Here is a 22100-nt window from a genome sequence, read left to right on the forward strand (position 1 = left end):
TGTAAAGAGCTAGCTTTTCCCCAAGCATTGGGATAGGGTGAAGTCAGAGCTGGAAAATAGTGCTGTTGGTTGCGTCAAAGAAGAATGGTTGTGGCACCAGCTTTCTTTGTTTCTGTTTGTATTGTATTGTTTTGGGTGTTTTTTTTTGCTTTTATCTTTTTTTTATAATGTTTGGTTTTATATAACTCTTCTGAGCCGCCCAGAGTTGTGGTTCTAAAATGGGTGACTGTACAAGTCTTTTAAATCAATCGATCAATCAATCTATCAGTCATTCAGTTAATCAATCAGATAGGCAAGATGTTAGCTATTGAACTTCATATCTCTGGACAAGACAGATAAATTATCTTCTATTGCAGTAAAATAAATAGCAAATTACATTTATCTTTTTATGTAATTTCTTGGAATTCCTTATAATAAATAATTCAGGGAACTCTCTTAACACTTCCATCATTTTTTAGTAAAAAGATTGAAGTCCTGCTTGTTATGCAAATAAGCCCTTATTGGCCCATCACTAGATAAACCAAAGGTTCTGGTGGCTTATTTGATCCCTTATTAGGGATAAGAGAGAATTTTACGAAGTATAAGGACATCCATATTTCAGAATACTACAGTTGTACTCAGTGTTCAGCAGCCATCTGCAGAAGTTTAAAGGAAATGGGAGATAGAGATCAGATTGTTTCAGCAATGCGGCAATCCTATCAAAACTCAGCTTCCTTTCAAGTCAATTTTAAGACCCTCCCTGCTTCAGCTGATTACAAAAAGTACCCCTCCTGTATCAATAGGTAGAACTAAGTGTTAGAGTCAGGAGGACAAAGTTGGTAACACAGAGGATGGACTGAGACTGAGGAGGCACACCCTCTGCTAGGAAGTACAGAAGTAGTTCGTTTATTCAACAGGTAGTTAGAACAGGAGGCTGTATGTGGGTGTTGTTAGATAATAAAGACATTTAGGATAAATGAACCTCCGACTCGTTATTATTGGAAGAGACTTTGAAACATGGTGTCAGAAGTTAACAACTGAACCTACTTTGGAGGATTAGCACAGCGGCAAGCGCCAAACAAAGAAACAACTTCAGGAAGCATGGAGCATGGCTTGCAGCCCCCTGCGCCACTGGATTTCAATGCTCCCAACCTTGCTCAAGCGTGGCAGCTTTGGAAAGAGGAGTTTGCACTGTACTGGGACCTTGCCTTTACAGACAAAGACGAGAGGGAAGTAAAACGCCTACATTATTTGTTTGGCAAAAAAAGGGCAGGAAATCTGCAACTTGTTCGGGTTTGGTCCTACTAACACGTTGCAGCAGCTCTTACAGGGTCTGGAGGACTACTGCGTACCCAAATAAAATGAAACAATGGAACGCTACGAGTTCTTTATGAGACAGCAGGGTACTGAAGAAAGGCTAGATGCCTATGTTACTGCACTAAGGATTCTGGCAGCAACCTGTAATTTTGGGGCAATCAGAGACTCCCTCATCAGAGACAGAATTGTCTGTGTGACTATGGATTTGCATCTCTGGGAAAGACTGTTGCAGGAGCCTGATCTGACGTTGGCTCAGTGTCTGGAACTGGGGAGAGCAGCAGAAGCAGCAAAGAACTGTCTCAGGACACCAGAAGGCATACAGGAGGTGCAAGTGCATGTGGTCCACCACCAGTCTGTCCCCTACAAGAAGCAGGACAGTCAACATCGGGGCCAATTACCGAGGATCCAATGCATATATTGTGGAAAACACCATGAAAAGAAAAAAGAACAATGTTCAGCATATGGACAGAAATGCAAGGGATGTGTATAATCATTTCCAAAGCCAGTGCAAGGGGGTGAAGAGAACGTATAGACTGGCAGTGAGAACAATACAGGATGACGGGGTTGAGGCAGAGGACTATGAGGATGTGCTAACCCACAGTTTAGGACCCATGGAACATGATGTCCACATGGTGGGGAATATTGGGATGAAAGAAACATACCTTGTTTGCTATGATGCTGTGAGCCTTGTTTGCTATGATGCTGTTAGTTCATCACCAACTGGACTGTGGAGCTACCTGCAATGTGTTGCCACCAGCCATGGTGGATAGTGAGATGGACATCAAACCATGTGGCCAATCACTCATTATGTATAACAAGAGTATCCTGAAGCCTGTGGGAAAATGTAGGCTAAAGACCCACAATCCAAAGAACAATAAACTGTATCCCCTGGAATTCATCATTATCCGGGGAGAAGGCCACAGACCACTGCTGGGAAGCACAGCAGTTCAGGCCATGCAGCTGATTCAGGTGCGCCATGACAGTATCCTGCAGGCAGTGGAAACCAGAGATGAAAACTGGCCCAGAGCCTGGACTATGGAAGCTATACTAAATGGGTACAGAGATGTTTTCGAAGGTGAAGGACAGTTGGCAGGAACTCTGAGACTGGAGGTAGACCTCAGTATAGAGCCAGTAAAGAACCCCACTAGGAGAGTACCTAGAGCACTAGTAGAACCACTGAAGAAAGAACTGGCAAGTCTTCAGGCGAAAGGCATAATCGCTCTGGTAGAGACCAGCACAGACTGGATTAGCAGTTTGGTCGTTGTCTGGAAGCAGTTGGGAAAACTGCACATTTATATTGACCCGAAACCGCTAAACAAGGCATTAAAACACAGCTATTATCCTTTGCCCACTATTGAGGATGTACTATGTGATGTATCACATGCCAAGGTCTTTTCAGTATTTGATGTAAAGAATGGATTCTGGCACATACAACTGGATAAAAAATCCAGCTACATGACCATCTTTGCAACTCCTTTTGGCAGATATCGATGGCTACGGAAGCCAATGGGCATTAGCCCTGCCCCAGAAGTGTTCCAGCGCAGACTAACCCAAGAGTTGGAGAACATCCCGGGTTTGAAAATAATTGCTGATGATATCCTGACTGTGGGAGAGGGAGATACTGAAATGGAAGCTGCAAGGGATCATGATGAAAAGTTATGCTGCTTCTTGAAGCGCTGTAGGGACAGAAGTATCAAATTAAACCCAGATAAGGCCTGGTTGAGACTGAAAGAAGTACCCTACATAGGCCACCTGTTGACGGCGGAGGGGTTGAAAGTAGATCCAGAGAAGGTTAAGGCCATCTGAGAGATGCCAAGGCCTGAGGATGTAAAAGGAGTTCAAAGATTTTTAGGGATAGTAAGCCACCTGGCAAAGTTTTGCAAAGGTTTGGCTAAGGACTGTGAGTTACTCAGACAACTGACACAGAAGGAAACAGTATGGGAATGGCCAGAAAGTCATCAGCAGGCATTCGATAAAATAAAGGACAAAATAACTAAGACACCTGTGCTAAAATACTACAGCCCAGCTGAGCCATTGGTTTTACAGTGTGACGCCTCAGAAAAAGAGCTAGTAGAAGCTCTACTATTGCTTTTGCTAGTAGAGCACTGTCAGAAGCTGAGAAAGGGTATGCCCAGATTGAAAAAGAACTGTTGGCAGTGCTTTTTGGGGTGCAGCGCTTTCATCAGCTTATTTTTGGACAGGCAGTGCAGGTCCAATCCGATCATAAGCCACTGGAAACCATTGTGCAAAAACCCTTGCTGAGTCCTCTGAAAAGACTCCAGAGAATGCTAATGAGACTTCAGCATTATGATGTGCGCATCCAATATTTTCCAGGTTCTCAACTCGTAGTGGCAGATACCTTGAGCAGAGCATATTTACTGGAGCCTAGTGAAGAGGGCTTGGTAGAAAAGGACATAGGATCAATAAATATGCTGCAATATCTAACCATTTCACGGCCATGCCTACAAGCAATACAGGAACTCACAGCCCAGGATGTAGAGCTGCAGACAGTTAAACAAATTGTCCTTGCTGGCTGGCCGGAGAACAAGCATCAGCTGCCAGTGGAAGCTACCTCATATTTCTCCATGAGCGAGGAGCTCATTGTACAAGATGGAATCCTCTTTAGAGTAAACCTAGCTATCATCCCAGTGGCTATGCGCATGGACATTATGAAGAGAATTCATTCATCATACATGGGAATAGAGAGTTGCCTGAGGAGGACACAAGAATGCGTATGCTGGCCTGGTATGAATGATCAGCTAAAAGCCTACATGGCGCAATTTGAGATTTGCAACTCCCTAGGAGACAGACAGCAAAAGGGAACACTGCACCCACATGAGGTACCGAGTTGACCATGGGAAAAAGTAGGGGTAGACCTATTCAAGCTGCAAGAGAAGGACTACCTCATAACACTGGACTATTATTCCAACTTCTGGGAGATAGACCCTGTGCCAGACACCAGGTCTCTCATCAGAAAGCTAAAGTGCCACTTTGCCAGATATGGCATACCAGACGTGGTGTTCTCAGATAATGGTCTGCAGTTTACTTCTGAGGAATTTAGGGCATTCAGGTCACAGTGGGAATTTGACCACCAGGCAACACCCCCTGCCTATCCTTAGAGCAATGGGAAAGCTGAATCAGCTGTCAAGACTGCGAAGCATCTTTTAATCAAAGCCAAGAAAGTGGGAGCAGACCCATACCTAGCAGTCCTAGACCACAGGAATACCCTGTCACAGGTTTGGATGGAAGCCCCGTACAGAGTCTCATGTGTCAAAGAACTAAAACGTTACTTCCCATGAGGGGGATCTTGCTGCAGCCAGTAGGTCACACTAATTGAGCAGAGCTTATTACAGAACAAAAAATAAGACAGGCTCATTATTACAACAGGACGGCTAGAGACCTACCTAACCTACACAGTAGAGAGCAAGTATGGATACAGCCCAATGGACAGGAGAACAAGGAATGGAGGAAAGCTGAGGTCCAGAAACAGATGAAGAGACGTTCCTTTGAGGTGGTGACCCCTGAAGGTCAGGTACTCAGGAGAAATTGACACCTACACAGAAGCAACCAACAGGCAGAGGTACAAAACCAGGACCAACAGCAGCTGGCGGAAGAAGCGGCTACTCCACCATCTGGGTCCCAGGTGAGAGACAATTTGGAATTGTATACAAATGGGACTGAGGGACCAAGTGATTCATCACACCCAGGAGAAACTATGACCACCAGAACAAATGAAGTCAGAACTCTGTACAGGTCGCCTCGTACAAAGACCAAAACACTTACAAAACTATGTTTAAACTGTGCGGGTAAGAAGGGGAAGGTTTGTCTGTTGTTTGTTTGTTAGTTAGTTAAAAAAAAAAGAGGAAAGATCTATCAATAAGTGGAACTAAGTGGTAGAGTCAGGAGGACAAAGTTGGTAACACAGAGGAAGGACTGAGACTAAGGAGGCACACCCTCTGCTGGGAAGTACAGAAGCAGTTCGTTTATTCAACAAATAGAACAGGAGGCTGTATGTGGGAGTTTTTAGCTAATAAAGACGTTTAGGATAAATGAACCTCCAACTCATTATTATTGGAAGAGACTTTGAAACACCTCCATTGTAAGATGAAGGGGTGGGTTGGTTACTAAAATTATATCGGACTTTCAAATTCATTGGATTTAATATAAGATAAGGCAATTTTTTTACAGAAGTGATCTGAATAGTTAAAAAAGAAAGAGTGGTGAAAAGCTTCACACATTTTCAATAACATAGCATTTATTTTTGCTATAAGTTGTATCTTTTAAACATTTAAGGTTACTTCTCTTTTTCCACTTCTTCTTTTTGTAGCTACCACAGATGATGATAGTATGCTTTACATTCCCTACAAAACTTTGATTTCCATAATCAAAAATATGTTTTTTGATGAAAGTGAGGTCCAACAGCTGATTGAAATCCTAACCGAGAAAGCAGGAGGAGCTCAGGATCCATGGCTTGTGGTATGAACTGTTTTTGATATTCAGAGTTCTACTAGGACTTTAATCCTTTGTTGCTTCATTATGGAATATCTATATAAATTCTCCTTAGCTGAGTATAACTATGTGGTAAGCTGTGTAACATAAGAGTAAAGTGACTTTAGGGAGAGATTTCCTTATCATAAGACAGAAGATATTACAGATAAAGATTTATTTTTACAATAAATTTATTGCCTCTTAACAATGAAAATATTTAGAAGATTTGAGGCACCAGCTTATAAGAAACCATCTACATAACATTTGTATATGCTAATATATGTATGTTTAATATTGTACATTAAAAGCAAATCTCAGTACTGCCTGTAAATTTCATCCTATCATAGTTGCAGTCATTTGTAGATTGTCTATGCTGTCCAATAGGAAAAATGGATCTTATTTCAAACTTGTCTTAAATCAGGCAAAACTTGTTTTAAATCAGGCAAAATCTGATTAAGTCTGAGCCACAGAGGGCTATGTTTTGATTGGGTTTGAACAAGCTCTTGCAGTCAGTACACACCCATAGTGTCAATACTCAAAACTAGTAGACTATGAGACTGGGTATCTGACCAGCAGAGCTGACTCTTTGTAGATTGGGACTGTTGCTCCCCTCTATCCTTTGGGCTGTGACTGATACTTAGTATAATACCCAGGTGAGTAGGTCTGGGAGAGGTCTACAGTAGCACCTCATCTTGCTAGATAACCATTATTCAACTTGTGTCTGTGCATCTTCTCTGATGAGAATGTTGGTGGTAAATTTGCTGGCCTCAACTAACTTAGCATTCATTAATGATACTTCTAGCCTCAAGAAGCAACAGACCAACCACTAATCTTTTGAAAGTTAAAGGACAGATTGCAATAAAACATACCATGCACATATCTTTCTCACTTTCTATTCTTCTGTTTCTGCTGGAGAATTTTTGCATTGACTGTCAGGTAGGAAGGTAGGAAGTAGCTACAATTACTAGGAAAACAGCAGAGTAGAAAGGCGCTCCTCCTCCTCCTCCTCCTCCTCCTCCTCCTGCAGTTATCCTTTCCCTCTGTCTTTCCCACTTCCAGCTTGCTATCTGATGATCATGAAATGGAGAACTTGGGATATTTCATGAGTAGGAGAGGGGGACTATGATGAATAAGGCTTTCCTTTTTCTTCAGCAATGCCAGTAAATCCTGTATTTCCACTACAGAAAATCAGAAATCTACTAGTCTTTGTTTTATGTGGTGGGAGACTTCTTTATATGCAAAACATATGGAAGTATGATTGGGAAGAGGGAAATCAAGTGAAAGGAAAGTAATTAATAAAATTAATATTACATTGAATTATATACTTATTTAAAATTAATCTTAATTTAATATTTATGGTCTAGCCTTCTTTTGAACTGCAGATGTAGCCCATGGCTCAGCCAAAGCCACTCATCCTTCTAGACTTTATCAAGGAATAAGTGAAATAAAATGCACTTTGACCCAAGATAATTTGCCTTTTTACATACTAGGAAACTGAAGGGAAGAATGAAGCTACGGGGTGGGGAAAGAAGAGAGACTGAGAGAAAAAACACATAAGAGAGCCAGTTTGGTCTAGTGGTTAAGGCAATGGGCTAGAAACCAGAGACAGTGAATGACTAGCCCAAGGTCAGTCACTCTCAACCCAACTCACCTCACAGGGTTGTTGTTGTGGGGAAAATAGGAGGAGGAAGGAGTCTTAGGTATGTTTGCCGCCTTGAGTTATTTGTAAAAATAATAAAAGCAGGATAAAAAATCTAAAATAAAAATAAAATATGAAAGGAAGAATGAGAAAGTAAGGAAGAAGTTGCCCTTTCAGATTCTAATGGTTCCCTGCACCACATAATCCATTAATGACAGGGAAAAGCAAAAGGAGAGGAGAGGTTAACACCTAGTGGGAATGTTTTGTTTTGTTTTTTGTTTTTTTTACAAAAAATCCATACCAATGAGATCATGGAACAAAGAGTACTCTAGAACATGGGTGAAAATACACTATTTTTGAAAAATTTGAATTAAGAATTAAATATCCTTTTTTTTTCTTTTGATCATCAATTCTTGTTCTAGGCAACTCAGAAAGGTGACCCCATTTCTGTTTTAAAACGGCAACTAGAAGAGAAAGAAAAGCAACTTGCAGTGGGGCAGGAAAATGCAACTGCTATAAAAGCTAAACTGAAGGAACTTACAAAGGTAGGATTGTGGTGCTTGAAGACCTGGGAAACTGAACTTTAAATACTCAGACTGAACATTGGGATTCCTTTTAGTTAGAAATAACTCATTACTTTGTGTTTTACAGTTTAATTCTTCTACATAATCTGTACTAATAGTGTGAACATTGTCTTATTTTACTTAATGGCACTTCTTTTATTTGCTCTAAAGTATTCCCAAATACTCTCATTTAGCTTTCTGTATAGATGTTAGTATGGCATCAAATGTAACTGCACAAACAGAGCTGTATGTCTGTTTGACTATTAATGTTAATAAAATATCAGTAACGTGCCACAATTTGGTATTGAGGACATTAATAATACAATTGCAGATGATATACTTCTCTACAGTTGCTAAAATACCTTCTCCTTTTTGGAGATCCTTCCTTTTAGTGAACTTTGGTATTTCTGGATTGTGCTCAGGCTGTTTCTCAAAGGTACGATAAGCATGGGGACTTTCTGTTTGGGACGGTGCTGTGATTGCATGTCTCTCACCTCTCTCCTGATTAAAGAGTTTTCAAACTTCTGAATTATCAGACTGGATGGACAAAGACTTTGATCGTTGGGTAAATAAAACTTTTTATTACATATTTTGCTTTTAACAAGCTATTGGGATGGCAACTAGGCCCAAATGTTCAACAGCTGGCTTAATTTCAGCTGCATCACTATCTGCTAAGCCAGGGAAGATGGCAGAGGAAGATTCTTCTAGTAATTTGTTAAAAGAGATCCTGGCTCAGGTATAAGTCTTGAAGATGATCCAACAAGATCTGGCAGAGCTTAAGTGTGATTTAAAACAGATACAAGAAAAAATGGCTCATTATAAGGATCAGCTAAGTGCCCACAAGACAATTACTCAAGCCAGTCATAATATTTTGGAAAAATGAATTACTTACTTAGAGTCACAACTGCACAGGAAGAATCTACGTGTGATTGGTATTGAAAACCCTCCAAGTCAATCAAACCTGGCTGAATTTATGGAGGATTTTTTCAGAAAGCTCCTTTTTTTTGGGAACAGATTTTCCAGTTGAGATTTTCCAGTTTAATCATGTGTCATGCGCTGCCTACCTCTGAATAACACTCAGACACTGGTTCGCGGATCAGGCTCTGGTTTATTTGCAGGGCAGGTACAGCGTCGGTAGAAAAAAGCTGAGAGTGACAGGAGCGCGCCGGTGCGGGGTTTAAATACCCCGCGCCGGTCAGCGCCCCCTCGCTCACGGTCACGTCACCCCCCTTTGTCCAATACGTTGCCCTGCCGGTGGGTGAGGGTTTCCGGGATCGCCCATCATCAGGTTTCCCATTCCTCTGCTGATTGCTTTCAGCTGGGCGATCCCCGTTGTATTGCCGCTGATGGCTTGGGTGTGCTCCGTGATCCGTTTAGCTATTGTTTGTTGGCCGTTAGTCGTTGTGGGTTGATGGCTACTTATCTTGTACCCCTTCACCTATTTCCTTGCCATTGTCATGTGTGCCATTGCGCTGATGACTTTAGCTCAACGGCACTCATGACATCATGTGATTAAAATTCCTTTAACGAGAAGGAAAACTGGAACTAGTTCCAGTATTATTATTATGCAATTCCTTCATGTTGTCACAAGAGATGAGATTTTATGTATATTTCGCCAGGAATCAGTCAAGTCTCCACTGAAGTGGGATTCTAGCCAAAGTAAGTCTATCCTGATTTTACTAAAGAAGTCTCCAAAAAGAGAAGGCTGTTTACAAAAGCACAAAGTCTTGCCAGATCAATACAACTTCAATATTTCATGCGCTTTCCAGCTACATTCTGCATCAAGACCAGATTCACAGATTTGATAATTGTTTGAATGCAGAGGCCTTTATCTTATCCCTGAAATCTGCTGATGGACAAGCCTGATTATGTTTCATTCCATGGAATCTGTTGAGGGAAAGATTTGTGCTGCAAAAAGCTTAATTTTAAAAGGCTCTCTGCTTTCATTTTTTTTTCTATACTCTTCATTTTTATTATGGTTAACTTCACGAAAAAAAGTATGGGCATATTGCCAACTTTATCATTTATCTCTACACATAATATATTTGCCTACTAGTAAGTTTGAAACTGTTCTGTATTTTTTTTACTTATAAGTAGAGAGACAAAATCAAAGTGCTATTTCATTTAAGAAGTTGGATATTTCTTTGTTTTTTTATTTTTTATTTATTTTTTTAGGGTTCCTTTAGTTTCTTTAATGATGCTATTTGCTTGCTCTTCTATTTTCTTGCACATAATCACATTTTTCTTTTTGTATTTGAAGTATAGATTCTATATATATATATAATAGCATGATATTTGAATGCTAATTTGAGTTTCTATGGAAGTTCTATGTCTGTGAGCAATAATAGAAAATATGATAAATATTCAAACAGAAAAGTTTATTAAATGGTACAGGTCATAAAATGAATTGGTATTGGGAGAATATTGATACTGGGCCAAAATAAAATTAATGGATGAAGTTAGTCTTAATGTAAAAGGGTTGCAAGAATCTAAGAAACAAAATGTAATCTTAATATATTTAAAATTGTTAAGGGTAGACATTGCTTATCTACAGGAAACTCATTTAATGAACAGGATAAATCTCTATTAATGAAGGATTGGGTAGGACAGGTTTATCTCACAGATACTTTGATGAAAGCTGAAGGTGTGGCCATTTTGGTTCAAAACAGATTCCCAATTGATGTACAACAGGTTATCACTGATATAAATGGGCATTATTTAATTTTATGTGCTAAAATAGCAGGGACTATTACCTATGGTTAATGTTTATGGACCTAATTTATGTTTTATGAATGTTTTTGACACTTGAATGAGTGTATTTATGATTAAGTGATAACAGAAGGAGATATAAATGGAATATTGGATCCTGAGCTTGATAGAAATACACTGGCACACAAACAAACAAAAATCATTAGTGAGGGAAACAAAATAATGGAAGAATTACATTTAATAGACCCCTGGCGTTTGATGTATCCAACCAAAAGAGAATATGCATTTTATTCAAGTCTCTGCATCAGAATTTTTTTAGGCTTGATTATTTTTTAATATCATCAACTTTATATCACCACATTCAAGAAAGTAATATTTGTTATGTATCTGATCATAGTGCAATTACCTTGAAATGTGTGTTTCAGAAACCGGTTAAGGTATTGAGAAATTGGTATTTCAGTGTTTCCCTATTGAATGATAAAGAATTTGTACAACAAATGTAGGTAGAGACCTTACAATATTTTGATTTGAATTCAGAAACATCAAATGCCCAAATTTTTGAATGGGAAGCATATAAAATATATATCCAAGGTCGAATTATTGCTTATGCATCATACAAAAATAAGACTAAAAGTAAAAGGGAAAATAATTTGAAAGATGAACTGAAACATTTATGGGCACAGATGTTAGATGCCCATCTACTATTTTGTACAGAGAGATTCAGAAAAAGGAATATGAATTGACTTTTATAATATCACAGCAGACAAAATTCATGCTAACATGTTTACGCCAGAGATACTAGGAGAATGGTGAAAGACCCAGTAAGATTTTGGCTAACTGCTTAAAGCAAAAGAAAGATAGGGCAATGATTCCAATTATTAGAGGTGAAAGAGATGAAATATATAAAATAAAACTTCAATGGATATAAATTGTCAATTTTAATTTTATTCAGAATTATATAGCAAACCAGAGAATGTATTGAATGAAGATATAGAGGCCTTTTAAAATAAATTAACCTGCCACATTTAGATGATACGCAAAAATAACTTTCATTTGCTCCACTGTCTGAGGTAGAGATTAAACAAATAATTTTAAAAATGGCAAGTGGTAAAACACCAGAATTAGATGGATTCCCTATTGAGTAGTATAAAACATTTTATTTATTTATTTATTTATTTATTAATTATTCAAATTTAATTACCGCCCATCTCCCCCAAAAGAGGGACTCTGGGTGGTTTACAATAAAATCAAACTCCGATCATAAATGTTAAAATCTCATAAAACCAGACCCATTACAATTATTATAAAATGCAATAAATAAATATAAAATCCAAGAGGGTATAAAATTCCAAACTGGTGGGAGGGCCTCTAGGGTGCGAGCCACCCCCAAGAATGGTTACCCACTTTCCCGCCACAGGCGAGATGGCAGAACCAAATCTTCAGGGCCTTCTGGAAGGTCAGGAGTGAAGGGGCCTGCCTCACTCCGGGGGCAAGATGATCTTGCCAAAACTTTGTCAAGTGTAAGAAGAGATGTTTGATAAGGGAATTTTATTAGCGGAAATTTATTTATTTATTTATTTATCTATCTATCTATCTATCTATCTATCTATTTATGTTTCGAATTTAGTCATTGCCCATCTCACTCAAAGAGCGACTTAATCAGGCTTATATTACAGTTACACCAAAAGCAGGCAAAGATCACACTCAGTGTGCTAATTATTGTCCAACTCATTGATTAATGTTGATACAAAGATTTTAGCAGCAGTGTTAGCATGTAGATTATAGCAAGTGATATCGTTCATTATTAAGAATGATCAAGCAGGATTTATAAAAACTAGGCAAGCAGCTAAACCTGAAAAAAACCACTATTATGGCAACCTGCTTGATTGATAACTGGCAAATAGAGGGAGAAAACGTAGAGGCAGTGAAAGACTTTGTATTTCTAGGTGCAAAGATTACTGCAGATGCTGACTGCAGTCAGGAAATCAGAAGACGTTTAATCCTTGGGAGAAGAGCAATGACAAATCTCAATAAAATAGTCAAGAGCAGAGACATCACACTGACAACAAAGGTCCACATAGTTAAAGCAATGGTATTCCCCATAGTAACATATGGCTGTGCGAGCTGGACCATAAGGAAGGCTGAGAGAAGGAAGATAGATGCCTTGGTGTTGGAGGAAAATTCTGAGAGTGCCTTGGACTGCCAGAAGATCAAACCAGTCCATCCTCCAGGAAATAAAGCCAGACTGCTCACTTGAGGGAATGATATTAAAGGCAAAACTGAAATACTTTGGCCACATAATGAGAAGACAGGACACCCTGGAGAAGATGCTGATGCTAGGGAGAGTGGAAGGCAAAAGGAAGAGGGGCCGACCAAGGCAAGATGGATAGATGATATTCTAGAGGTGACGGACTCGTCCCTGGGGGAGCTGGGGGTGTTGACGACCGACAGGAAGCTCTGGCATGGGCTGGTCCATGAAGTCACAAAGAGCCGGAAGCGACTGAACGAATAAACAACAAAAAAGGCAATCTGCAGACAACAATAGGTTAGTTGTAGATCTAATAGACTTGAATAAAAATATAGATCAGTTTGTAATTTTATCATTAGATGCTGAAAATGCCTTTGACAAAATATATAAACAGTACATGTTTACCATACTAAACAGGTTTGGATTTCCTTTGGAATTCATAAAATGGATCAATATATTATATGAGTCACCCACATCTAAAGTAAAGGTTAATGACATGTTTTCTCCTACTTTCCCAATATTTAGAAGAACGAGACAAGGATATCCACTTTCACTTTTGCTTTTAATATTTGCGTGGAACCCTTGGCTTGTGCTATTAGACAACATAGGGAGATCTAGGGAGTAGCATATAACTCAGTTGAACACAAATTGGTTTTATTTGGAGATGACATTACTTTGTTTATTTCTAAACCTCACACTATTATTCCAGTGTTGATGCAAATGATAGATGCCTTTAGTAAAATAGCAGGATACTCTATTAACTGGTCCAAATCAGAATGTCCAAATCAGAATTGATGCCAATAGGTGAAAAATTTGGTTATCCACCCATTTAAGGAATATCAATTCCGTATTTGTACCGAATCCATTAAATATCTAGGTATGCCTCATGTGGTGCAGAGCGGTAGGTGGCAGTATTGCAACCAAAACTCTCCCCACAACCCGAGTTCAATCCCAGCGGAAGCTGGATTCTCAGGTAGCTGGCTCAGGTTGACTCAGCCTTCCATCCTTCCGAGGTTGGTAAAATGAGTACCCAGCTTGCTGGGGAAGGTGATGACTGGGGAAGGCAATGGCAAACCACCCCGCTATAGTCTGCCAAGAAAATGTCGTGAAAGCGGCATCCCTCCAAGGGTCAGACATGACTCGGTGCTTGCACAGGCGACCTTTCACCTTTCATGCATATACCAAAAGATATAACTCAGTAACATGTAATATAAATAAAATATAGAGAGAGGTTTTTTCAGATATCGATAGATGGGAGTCATTAAACCTTATCATTTGGGGAAAAGTGAATGCTCTCAAAATGAATATTAATTTATATTCTCAAGATTAATTTATATTCTGAAAGGAATTCCAGTTCATATATATCTGGAAAATATTTTCAGAAAATCAATTCTTTGTTTAGAAAATTTCTATAGGGTTCTTCGATTCTGAGAATATCTTTACAGAAAATGCAATTACCAATTAATGAAGGAGGATTCGGTTTTCCGAATCTGGAGCTATATCATTATGCTTATCTATTGCCAAGTACTAAATACTGGAAGCCAACAATTGGTGTTAATTTTCCGATTTGGGCAACTTTGGAATATACTGTACATATATAGCACCTTTGGTTGGATGGATTCATTTTTATAGATATTTGTTATCAATAAATCAATTTGATATGCAGATACTAAGAAATGGGTGGAATAAAGAATTAGAAGTTCCTATATTGCCTAAAGAATGGGAGAGTGTCTTAGCTTCTACAGCAAGAGTGTCAATGGACTTCAAATCATGACTTATACAACAAAAAATAATATTTAGAATTTATTGGACTCCATTACATTTGTATAGAAAATTAGACATTATATATCAAATGCAATCTGGCTGAAATTGAGTAGAATAGAATTACAATTTACTGTGATCTGGACACAATATAGGTTAAGACTTTCTAGCAGGTGTGTTATATTACTGACCTTCATCTTTTGATTTACTAGGATAAGATAAATACTTTTTAATATTTACTGATCCTAAGCCAGTCTTTCTTGCTTGCTGTATGTTTATATCTTTGATGTCTTGTACTTAAATATAAACATTCACATACATTTCTACTGAATTTCAGGGTTGGTTTTGGCCCATTATTCCAGAGGTTAAGAAACATCCTAATGTTACCTCATTAGTGTTGCCTAGCTTTCCTAGTTTTGCATTACCAGAAAATGTTGTATACAACCCCCCATGCTCTCATCCCAATAATTAAAAAATCTGTTGAAAGTGCAGACCTGAGACAGAGTTCTGAGATGCTCCATTCAAGACTGCTCTCTGGTCTGGAGCCATCAGTGAGCAGTCACTGACTGGATTCACTCATTGTATTAAAGCATGGCTTCCTTAACAATGGCATGAAGCTTTAATCGTTGCTTACAAACACTGTGGGTTGGGTTCTGTTAGAGAAACTTTGTGAGTTTCCTCGGCACTCTGCTGCCTTCTCAGTCACCTAAAGCGACGAGGTTTAGATCCATCCTTCTACTCAATCAGGACACAATCTATGAACTCGCCAGTGCCTTTATTGAGAGTCTGCAGAGTCTGGTCAAGCACAGAAAGAACACTTTTGACAATGTTTCCTTGGGCAAGACCCTGAGTGCATAGTCAAGCAAGCTTATATAGATGGTTCAGATACAAGGAAATTTAGAAAAAGGATTTGCATTGGCTTTTGCAAGTATCTGTATGTTTTCATACAGCATGACATCTTGCGAAGATATATTTTCTTACAGAATATATTAAGTAGATGCCAACAAGGTGAAGTGCTCACCCACCTAATATTTCCATAGGAATATTTCCACAAGTGCCTGAAAAGATGGCTAGATTGTTGTTCAAGGAAAATATGTTCACACAGATATGAATCATGACTCTTTATAAAATAACATTCCCACTAGTGATATTAAAACTTCTGTGAGAAGAATTTTGCAGAGACAGAAATCCACCCTTTGCACAAAGAGACAAGTCACTATATGACATCTGACAGAGGACAAGAAATAATAAAATATCCAGTGAAACAAGGATGACAAGCTATGAGACACCAGGTTGAGGAAGAATTGGGATCAAATAAGAATCATCCTATTCATTAAATAGATATCCCTTTGGGTGTCTTAGACAAACAAACGTTACACTATTTTATTAATAGGATATAACCCTATTGTAATACCAACAATTGTGAGGTCCTGCTGAACACTCGTTCTAATAGGTCTAATCAGATCCCCCTTTTCTTCATCACCTATAATAGATTTCCTAAGCAATAAGCCCATGAAACACAAGCTTTGCAAACTTACTGTGTAGGCTGGCATAACTCCAGTATTCTACTTTTTGTACAAATGATGGGTTGTTGCACGCACTGGCACAATGATTTTTGGTTTGGGAATTTAGGGGGGGAAAAAGAACTGAATTAGAAATACTACAAATCTTGCCCAATCACAGACTGACTGACTGACTGACTGACTGACTTATTTACTATCCCACCTTCATTATTTTTATAAATAAGGAGGCGAACATACTTAATACTCCTTCCTCCTCCTATTTTCCCCACAACAAAACCCTGTGAGGTGAGTTGGGCTGAGAGAGGGATTGACCCAAGGTCACCCCAGCCAGCTTTCATGCCTGGTAAAGTACTAGATTTCTGAATAGTTTTTATAGGACAGCAGTTACTTTTTACCAAGGAAGTTTTTTTGTTTCTGTTTTTGTTTTTTTTTACAAAAGGTCTTGTTAAGAAGAATGAATCAGGAAGTTCCATCATGTATTTCAACCACTGCTATGGCTTTCATTTGTTGGCTAAAAAAAGGAGCAAGTTAGTTTCTTAAAAAATAGATGTGCCTTTATTTTTATATTATAGTTACCACTCTTGGTTGCTTTAGTGACCATGGAGTGTTCTAGAATTATAAATAAAAAGCAGAGTTATAAGGTAATACAAGAAGAATAACAAGGAGGAACCTTGGAGCCATAACAAAAATCTGCTCTACTTCCTGACAAGCTCGAGTTAACAGGAACTTTGGCATGAGGGTAGCCAGACAATCAGCCTTTTGGCTGAGAAGAAACTTCAAAATGGCTCACGCCTTATTTATTCTTTCTGTTAAGGGAAATGCTGAAGAACTACAGAAGAACAGTCCATTTTAATATGTTGGTGTCTCCATAGAAAGCAGAGGGTGAAGACTGAAGAATCTTGCAACCTCTGCCCCATATAAACACAATGTCAGGGTCAGTCTCGCTTCGCAATAAGACACAGACTCACTTAATGGGTATTAAGGATTTCTGGTTTATTGGAATGATGGCTGACAGAACGAAAAACGGGAACGGGGGTTGTGTGGAGGTGCCCCTTTTATACCCTCTCATAGGGCCCCGGGCTCCTCCACCCTTCATTGTCCCAATCCCTCTTGATGGGATCCTTGATGGCTGCATGGGCGTTTTCCTGGTGTCTTCCCTCAAATCGGGAGTGTCCTCCAGGGCACCTGGTGTGGCTTATCTCTGCTCGTCCGATGTCCTTCTTTTCAGCTGTCTATGGGTCCATGGGTGTGGGTGCTTTGGGTGCTTGTTTTAATCCTTGGTTTAATTATCTTCTTCCTCTATTCCTTAATGATCATGATCTACGTTGTGAGGCTCTTTTGTGCCTTGCAACGAGGTCATGACATGCTGCCCCCCAAAGATGTCTTTATGGTGCTGGTTTCTCTGGGTATGCCTCGTGGAACTGTCTAACTAGTTGTCTTGCCATGACATGTTGTGCCTGGACCCACTCTGGGTGTGGGAAATATTTCCATTTAACGAGGTATTGCAGCTTACCTCTTTGCTTTCTTGAGTCCAGTATCTCTTTTACTTCAAAATGCTGGTGGTTGTCTATCATTATGGGTGGGGGCGGAGGTTCTTCCGTATGCCATTTGGATGTGCTTGTTGGTTTCAGTAGTGCACAGTGAAATACTGGGTGGACCCGTCTTAAGTTGTGGGGCAGTTCCAGTTTGAAAGTAACTGGGTTGATTACCTGTGTGATTTTGAAGGGTCCGATGAATTTCGGTGCCAGTTTCTTCGAGGGTTGTGAGGTTTTTATGAACTTAGTGGAGAGGTAGACCCTATCTCCCACTTTGTAGTTCGGTGCCTCTGCCCTGTGGTTGTCCGCATATTTTTTGTACGTGGTTTGTGCGTCTGCTAGGGCCGTTTGGATGATTGGCCAGGTTGTTGCCAGCTGTGCCGCCCAGTCGTCTGGTGAGCAGAGCGGGGTTTCAGGTTGCGGCAGTTCTGGTATTGGTACAAAGTCCCTACCATAGACCACCTTAAATGGGGTGTGGCCAGTGCTCTGATGTACTGCATTATTATAGGCTACCTCTGCGAAAGGTAGTAGGTCTACCCAGTTGTCCTGTTGGTAATTTATGAATGCCCTCAGGAACTGTTCCAATGTTGAGTTTAGGATCTCTGTAGATCCGTCCGTGTGTGGATGCCACACAGTGGACAGTGCTTGCTTGGTCCCGATTAGTTTTAAAAATTCCCGCCAAAACTTTGACGTGAACTGTGTGCCTCTGTCGGTCACCAACCTGTAGGGGGCGCCGTGAATCCTGTATATATGTGTTAGGAACAAGCGTGCCAGTTGTTGTGCGGAGGGGATGGTTGCGCACGGGATGAAGTGTGCCTGCTTTGAGAAATAGTCTTTTACCACCCATATCACTGTTTTCCTTTGGCTGGGTGGGAGGTCCACAATAAAATCCATGGAAATTTCTTCCCATGGGCGGGAGGGGCTGGCTACTGGCTGCAGCAGCCCTTGGGGTTTTCCCCCTTTCCGTTTAGTGGTGGCACATGTAGGGCAGTTGGCCACGTAGTCTTTCACGTCTTTTCTTAGGTTTGGCCACCAAAATTGCCTCCTCGTTAGGTGAAGGGTTTTTACAAACCCAAAATGTCCCGCAGTCTTGTCACCGTGCGATCTGTGTAAGATTTCCCCCCGCAATGATTCTGGCACATACAAGGCTTTCTCTTTCCAGGCGATGCTGTCCTTGATAGATACATGGTGTCGGTTGTTTTGCAACCATGTATCTGTTTGTAGTGCTTGTGTGAGTCTTTGTTGCCAGTTTGGTGAAATTGAACGGCGGCTCCGATCGTTCCCTGTCGTTCGTGCTGGTGTGCGCTGATTCCGTGTCTGGCTGCGCGTGACAGCTGGGCAGCCCAGCTGTTTCTCGGTCCATACTGTCCCCACGATGTCGGAGGCTTGCGTGTCGTCCTGTGGCTGTCGGGAGAGGGCATCCGCCAGGAAGTTCTTGCCCGGTATGAATTTCAGCGTGAAATTGAACCGGCTGAAGAACTGAGCCCAACGCACCTGCTTAGGGCTGAGCCGTTTTGGCGTGCTGAGTGCCTCCAGGTTCTTGTGGTCCGTCCACACTTCGAAGGGGCAAGTGGCCCCTTCCAGCAGATGCCTCCACGTTTCCAGAGCTGTCTTTACTGCGAACGCCTCCTTTTCTCATACATGCCATCTCCGCTCTGTTTCGGAGAATTTGCGGGAAAGGTAGGCGCAGGGTTTTAGGTGGTTGTCAGAGTCCCTTTGGAGCAGGATGGCTCCGATGGAAAAGTCGGAGGCATCTGCCTGCACCACAAAAGGTTTGGTGGGGTCGGGGTGTTGTAGCACTGGCTCAGCTGTAAAGAGGTTTTTTAGTCTCTCGAATGCCGTTTGACAATCAGCTGTCCAGTTTAGTAGCGCCCTCGGGTTTCTTGATTTGCGCGTGTCCCCCAAGCCCTTAGTCTTGAGTAGGTTAGTTAGGGGTAAAATAGTCTCTGCCAGCTTTGGCGTGAACCCCCTGTAGAAGTTAGTGAATCCGAGGAGGCTTTGAAGTTGTCTCCTCGTGCGTGGGCGCTCCCACGCCAGTATGGCTTGGACCTTGCTTGGGTCCATTTCTATTCCTTTAGCTGAAATCCTATACCCTAGATAATCAATTTGTTTCTTCGGCGCCCCTTAGGCCAGGTGGTTGTCGTTTCCCATCGGCTCGTCGGGATTGCTTCCCTCCTCCTCTGAGCTGTAGGGGAAGTGTCTGAGTCGGTACTCCCCCTTCGCTGCTGGTCGCTTTCTTGGCGCTGGGGTTGGTGTGGTTTGTGCCCTCGTGCTCTCTCTGGGTGTCGATTTGGGGCATGCTGCTGCCTTATGGTCTTCCTTGCCGCACGTGAAGCACTGCCCTTTGGTGAAGCGCTGGTCCCGTTCCTCCTTCCATGGTTGGAGTCTCACCTTCCCCTGCCTTGCGGCTGTGCGTGGGGGTCTCGCTGCCTCCGTCTGCTGCGTTTCCCTCTTGGCGTGGAGGAATGTGTCTTGGGCGTCCTCTGCTTCCCCCGCCAGCCAGATCCATTCCATCAGGGAGTTGGGATTGTCGCGGCAGAGTGCCCACCGGAGAACGTTTAAGTTGAGCCCTTGTTTGAATTTCTCGATCAGAGTCGATTGAGACCAGGTGTCCACTTTTCCGGCTAGGGCTTGAAACTCCATGGCATACTCTGCCACGGAGCGCTGGCTTTGTCTGAGTGTTTTCAGCGCCCTTTTCGCTTTTTCTTGCTCCAGGGGGTCCCTGAAGTGCAGCTCCAGCGCCTGCAGGAATTCTGTGCTGTCCTGCAGCGCCCGGGCGCCTGATTGGCACAGCTGGATGTACCAATCGGCGGCCCGGCCTTTCAGCTTTATGGCCAGGGCATTCACTTTGCCCCTTTCAGTTCTGAAACAGGGACCCCATTCTCGAGGTAGTACCTCGCGTTCGTCAGGAAAAAGGAGAGTTTAGAGGGGTCCCCGTCAAACTTTATGCCAAAATCCTTGGCAGCTGTTCTGGTTTGGCTCCCGGTGCCCTCTGTGGCGTGCAGCGGGCTCCACGGGGGCTGATGCGGGTCGGATTGTCTCCCATCCTCTTGCGGTGTTTGTGTCTCTCTCTGGGTCTCCTCGCAAGTCCGTCGACCCGTCGCCCGGGGGGGGCGGGACGTTCTCCCTCGGGTGGGCTCCTGGAGCCAGGCTCCGCTGTCGCTGTTGCTGCCGCCGTACGCCGGGTCATCCCTCCGCCTCTCGTCCGGGTGCGCCTCCAGTCGGGTGGGTTCCTGGGACCGGGCTCCTCCGCCGCCGCCATCGCCGCCGCCGAGGTCGTCCCGCCGCCTCTCGTCCGGGCGCGCCTCCGATTGGTGGGTGGGCTCCTGGGGTCGGGCTCCGCCGTAGTCACCGTCTGCTGGGTATCCGCTCCGTCTCTCGTCCCGGTGCGCCTCCGGTCGTTGGGTGGGCTCCTTGGGCCGGGCTCCGCCGTCGCCGCCGCCATGCTCGCCCCGCCGCCTCTCATCTGGGGGTGCCTCCGCGCTGCCGCTGCCGCGGGGTCCCTGCGCTGCCGTCAGCTGTTGCAGCATCAGCCATATCGCCTGCACCCCTTCCTCCAGCGCGTCGAGCCTTGCCGCCATCTGCGGACTCCCGCTGGGGTGCTCGCCATTCTGCTCGCCCTCGCCGTTGGCCGTCGTGGAGGACGGACCTTCCCTTGGACCCTCCGGGGTGCCAGGCACTCCCTCGCCTCCGTGCGCCCTGGGTGGTGGTTCGTCTCACGCTTCCTCCGGGGTTGCCTGCGAGCCTGGAGAGGGTCCCCTCATCTCGCCCCCAGTGGCCTGCGGGCTCCTGGGCGCCAGGGTGGTTCCCTCCCCCTCTGCTTCCCCCGAGCTGGATCCCATACTTACCGGGGCGTTACACCGCCCGGACCTCAGCCACATCCCGCCCGGGGGGAGCGGGGCTTTGTCGCCAGGTGCCGAAGGGTTGCGCTGCCTCGCTCCGTGGGTTTCCATACCTAGCTGGGTCCCTCACAAGCTTGTTGGATAGGTGCTAGGTAAAAAATTTTGCGGGGTTTCCCGTTTTTATGTCAGGGTCAGTCTCGCTTCGCAATAAGACACAGACTCACTTAATGGGTATTAAGGATTTCTGGTTTATTGGAATGATGGCTGACAGAACGAAAAATGGGAACGGGGGTTGTGGTGTGGAGGTGCCCCTTTTATACCTTCTCGTAGGGCCCCGGGCTCCTCCACCCTTCATTGTCCCAATCCCTCTTGATGGGATCCTTGATGGCTGCATGGGCGTTTTCCCGGTGTCTTCCTTTGTCCCCTCGAATCGGGAGTGTCCTCCAGGGCACCAGGTGCGGCTTATCTCTGCTCGTCCGATGTCCTTCTTTTCAGC

At 42.7% G+C, this 22100-nt stretch overlaps 1 protein-coding gene across 2 annotated transcripts in view; it reads left to right on the forward strand.

Annotated features, from left to right (window-relative positions):
* RRBP1 (ribosome binding protein 1) overlaps window positions 1–22100 on the forward strand; it is a 76851-nt gene that overhangs the window by 5910 nt on the left and 48841 nt on the right. For both annotated transcript variants that reach the window (XM_063298625.1, XM_063298626.1), the window contains exons 2-3: window positions 5624–5772; window positions 7846–7968. In XM_063298625.1, coding sequence (XP_063154695.1) covers window positions 5624–5772; window positions 7846–7968 — 272 coding nt within the window. The remainder of the gene's footprint in view (window positions 1–5623; window positions 5773–7845; window positions 7969–22100) is intronic.

This window comes from Candoia aspera, chromosome 3 (genome assembly GCF_035149785.1).
Source record: "Candoia aspera isolate rCanAsp1 chromosome 3, rCanAsp1.hap2, whole genome shotgun sequence".
NCBI lineage: Eukaryota > Metazoa > Chordata > Lepidosauria > Squamata > Boidae > Candoia > Candoia aspera.